This window comes from Nothoprocta perdicaria, unplaced genomic scaffold, assembly GCF_003342845.1.
Source record: "Nothoprocta perdicaria isolate Ctin4 unplaced genomic scaffold, notPer1 scaffold_9, whole genome shotgun sequence".
Classification (NCBI taxonomy): Eukaryota; Metazoa; Chordata; class Aves; order Tinamiformes; family Tinamidae; genus Nothoprocta; species Nothoprocta perdicaria.
Genome location: NW_020456198.1, coordinates 3,863,791 through 3,867,871, shown reverse-complemented (window position 1 = coordinate 3,867,871; position 4,081 = coordinate 3,863,791). Strand labels below are relative to the sequence as shown.

General features: G+C 51.6%; 1 protein-coding gene across 1 annotated transcript in view; it reads right to left on the bottom strand.

The window, feature by feature from the left end:
• PSMD6 (proteasome 26S subunit, non-ATPase 6) overlaps positions 1-2,810 on the bottom strand; it is an 8,936-nt gene extending 6,126 nt beyond the window's left edge. The window contains exon 1 of the mRNA XM_026052606.1: positions 2,727-2,810. Within this exon, the coding sequence (XP_025908391.1) occupies positions 2,727-2,810 (84 nt within the window). The remainder of the gene's footprint in view (positions 1-2,726) is intronic.
• Positions 2,811-4,081: the final 1,271 nt, after the last annotated feature.

Sequence of the window (4,081 nt, the reverse complement as noted above, 5' to 3'; positions counted from 1 at the left end):
GAGGGCGCGCCGCGCCTGACGTCACCGCGCCGCGCGGGCACGCGCCGGGCGGAGGGGGGGGAAGCGCGTGCACGGAGCGCGGGACGCGCATGCGCACAGCGCGGCGGTGCTCGCGCGGGGAGATGCGCACGCGAGGCGTGGGGTGCACGCGGATGGGGTGCACGCGGGGGGTGCGTGCACGGAGCGCTGGGGGTGCACACACATGGGGGTGCACACACATGGGGTGCACACGGAGGGTGCATGCACGGAGCACTGGGGGTGCACACACGTGGGGTGCACACGGAGGGTGCATGCACGGAGCACTGGGTGGGTGCACACACGTGGGGTGCACACGGGGGGGGTGCATGCACGGAGCACTGGGGGTGCACACACGTGGGGTGCACTCGGAGGGTGCATGCACGGAGCACTGGGGGTGCACACGTGGGGTGCACACACCTGGGGTGCACACACATGGGATGCACACACGGGTGCACATGGAGGGTGCATGCACGGAGCACTGGGGGGGGTGCACACATGTGGGGTGCACACGGGGGGAGCATGCACAGAACATTCATGGTGCACATGTGAGACATGGGGTGCACATGCCTGGGGTGCATGCACGGAGCGCTGGGGCTGCACATAGATGGGGTGCTTGCAAAACTCATACATCCAAGGTTTGTGGAAGGTCATGGAATTGGATTTGTAAAAATGATGCTGTTTCATTCCTGACATTGGGAGCCAGATTTTCCTTCCAGACACTGGGAGAAATGGCTTCCTCGTGGTGTCGTCCTCACATCGGGCCCCTTTAGGGCTGTGTCTTTCCATGTTTTTCTTGCCTTTTCCAGTTTTGGCCATACCACCATCCATTCCCTCTCAGCAGTCCCAAATTGCTGGCATCCACATTATGCTGGGGCAATAAGTGCCTCAGTTTCCTTATATGCTGGATAAAAAAAGAAATTCCTTCCGCTCTTTCTCCACTTGCCAATTTTTAATGGTCCCTAAGTAAGCTATTAGGAGAGAAAAGAGAGGAAGTAGGTCTCTAATTTTCCTGGGCTTAGTTACTACTGTGTTGTGTTTTGTAACTGCATAAAACCCCAGTTAATTAAAAAAACATCATCTCTTGCCTGTAAATATTTGCCTGCACTTTGCATATTTGTGTATGTTTAAGCAATAAGTGGGGGCAAAGGAGCCAGCGCCGTGCACGTGGCGCTCACTGCAGAACATGGAAGGGAATTCAGAGAGAATATTTGTATCTGGAGTGTTTGGGATGAGGAAAGCAGGCCTCGCGTGGCGAATGCGGTTCCCGGGTGGCCTCTCCAGGTCCCAGTGCGTGCCCGGGGGTCTCTTCTTGCTGAACAAGTGACTCTGGACCCCTGCTTTGCCAGGGAGGTGCAGAAGGGATGCCAATGGTGGGCCAAGCTGCAGCGATGCTGGGTGCCCCATCCGGGGCAGAGCATGCTGCAAACCTGCCTGATTTTAGCCCAAAACGCGCAGGACCGGGCACGTGTGGCTGCCGCCCGCCAGCGGCCACCAGGTGACAGTGTTTCAGAGCAAGAACTGCTCGTTTTCTAACTTATGTGCTGGTTTTTTTGGCTGGTGTGTGTGTTTTTCTGCCTGCTGGTGCGGTGCTATGGCTGGCAGCAATGACTTTGTGCTTGGCATCTGTGACTAGTGACCAAGGGGCAGGTCAGTCCTAGGGACCTGTGGGGTCTGGACACCTCCTGGTCGCTGCTGGTGCTTGCCATGGAAATGCTCTGCTCCCCCTTGGGATCCGTGCTGTTCCATGGAATCCCACACTTGGGAGACGGGGATGATCCTAGCGGTACCCTGAGCACCCGCTGCCTGCTGCTCAGCACTGGACACTATAGGGCATCAATCTCTTCCAAATAAGCATCTAGAGGTTCATCATCTCGTTTCGTAATTAGCGTTGCCATCTGTATATGGCTGTCCCGTATGCATATCCCATCCGCATGAGTGAGGGATGAGGAGCCCATGGCCGAGTCCTGCAGCGCTGGCCGAGTCCAAGGCTCTGGTGAGTCCCGGAATGGTTGGATGTGATCCGTGTGCTCAAAGACTCTCTCAAGACCTTCCTGTGCTGTCACCTTCTCCTTCCCCTTCCTGCTAGTTTTATTCCATTACCCGGCTATCCGTTTCACTTTAATCGGCGTGTTTTATTTATTTATCAGGATATTTTCAGATCAGCAAATCCCCCCCTGCTGGCGCTTGAGGATGCTCTGAAGGACAACGCTTCCCGTAATCTCCGAATTAAGGCTCTTACAGCATTAAAGCCTGTTAATCAGCCTGTTCTCACAAACAGCCATTTCGGAGGAGTTTATTATCCCCAGGCTCAGCTAAACAGTAGCATTAATTAGTGGTCTGAGAGGCTATTAGCATGTAATGGCCATGAGAAATCAAAATGGCAGGTGGAGATAGGATGGCCAAGGAGCAGCATCCTCTGCGCGGTCCCCTCACCGAGCTGGGAGCAGATCCGGATTCTTCTGTCCTCCTAACTCCACACTGACCTTCACAAACTGGTGCCCTAGGCTGTCAGTGTGGCGTTGCCTTTGTATTTTAGGTAATTAGTGCCACCTACTTTGGCCAAATGATCACTTTTTTTTGCGTACGGTTCCTTCTGGGCACTTCTCTGTTGACTGTGACTACCGTTGGATTGATGGACAATGCGCCTTTGCTGGGTAATTAACTTCATCTGCTTTGCTGCAGTGACTCCCACTGGTGATTACACTCACGGCAGCTCTCTCACCGCGTTTCTGGGACCTTAAGGAGGGCTCGTTGCTCTTGCCCGGCCTCTGTCCAAAATGCAGAGTTTTCATGGGCGCAATTAGAACTTTTTCCCTTGTATTCGCCCTGCTGTAATCTGTGTGTTGGTTATACTATGTATAACGTGATCTTTAAATAAACTGCTTCAATAATTTAAATAATCAGCTTGGAACTCACTGGGTTTTATGCGTGCCAGTAGCAGAAAGCTCGTTTATATCCTCAGGCTCTTTAGGGGTTGGTGTTATGGACAGGCCTTTTCTACTGAGATGATTTGCAACAGGGGACAGGGATATTGAAGTCTTTCTCTAATTCTGCCTTCTTGGTGTTGCTTGCTTTTCTCCTCCCATTTAGTCCAGTCGTATTGTCCTTTTTCTGTGGTGTGTTATGGACTTCTGCATTCTGATGGCTCAGAGCGGTCCCCCCCGTACCATCCTGCTGAGCCTTCAGCCCGGTTGGGACCCAAGGAACACGGGCAGGAGCAAGATCTACATGGTGCAAAGCAAAGCTCTACTAGACTCAAGTCTAGTGAGATCTTTTAGCAGATCAGACCCACGTGCATGGATCAAAGGAAGCCGTGTTTGAGGAAAACGCCGCTGTGATATTTTAACATCATGTTGGCTTTGAAAATAAACACAGCAGTGGAGAGGAGGCAGCCTGAACACGCTGCTAAATCCACAGGGCAGGGCGCTTGTCTGCGCCATAGGGAAATCTATCCCGGGATGTTGCTGGAGACTGTTTATGTACCTGGAACGCATCTGCCGAGCGCCTGCTGATTTGGGTATCAAATGAGCTCTATGTGCTGCTCAGCCTTCTGTGTCCTGCATGCACTAGGGAATAAATCCCAGAACAAGCATAATTCTGGGATATATACTCATAGTGTTGCTATTTTTACTCATTTTCTAAGTCTTGCTGCTCCACAAACAGGTAAGTTAGCGTGAGAAACTTCAATTTTGGTGAAAATAGCTGTTTTTTTTTTTTCTTTTTTTTTTTTTTTAATAAGCATGCAGTAAATTCCAGCGCCCTGGAAATGAGAGCACATGGTTGTAACATCCAGTTGTGTTCCCCAGCTCTGCGGAAATTCTACTTGACCATTAAACTAAGATGTAAAACTGAGTAAAACTGAGTCTTTTGAGGGTACTGGCAGCTCAGCTGCCTAGGTACCTCCCATACCTTTATTTATTGCTGCATTGTGATGGGGAAAAGAATACAGAGACCCCTGTTTTCCAAGGAAAAGCTGAGCAGTTGGCTGAATCTGGCTATAAGCAGCAAGACTTTGCAAACAGGCGTTTTCCCATTTCTCCGTTTTCTGTGGGCAGGATTGTGT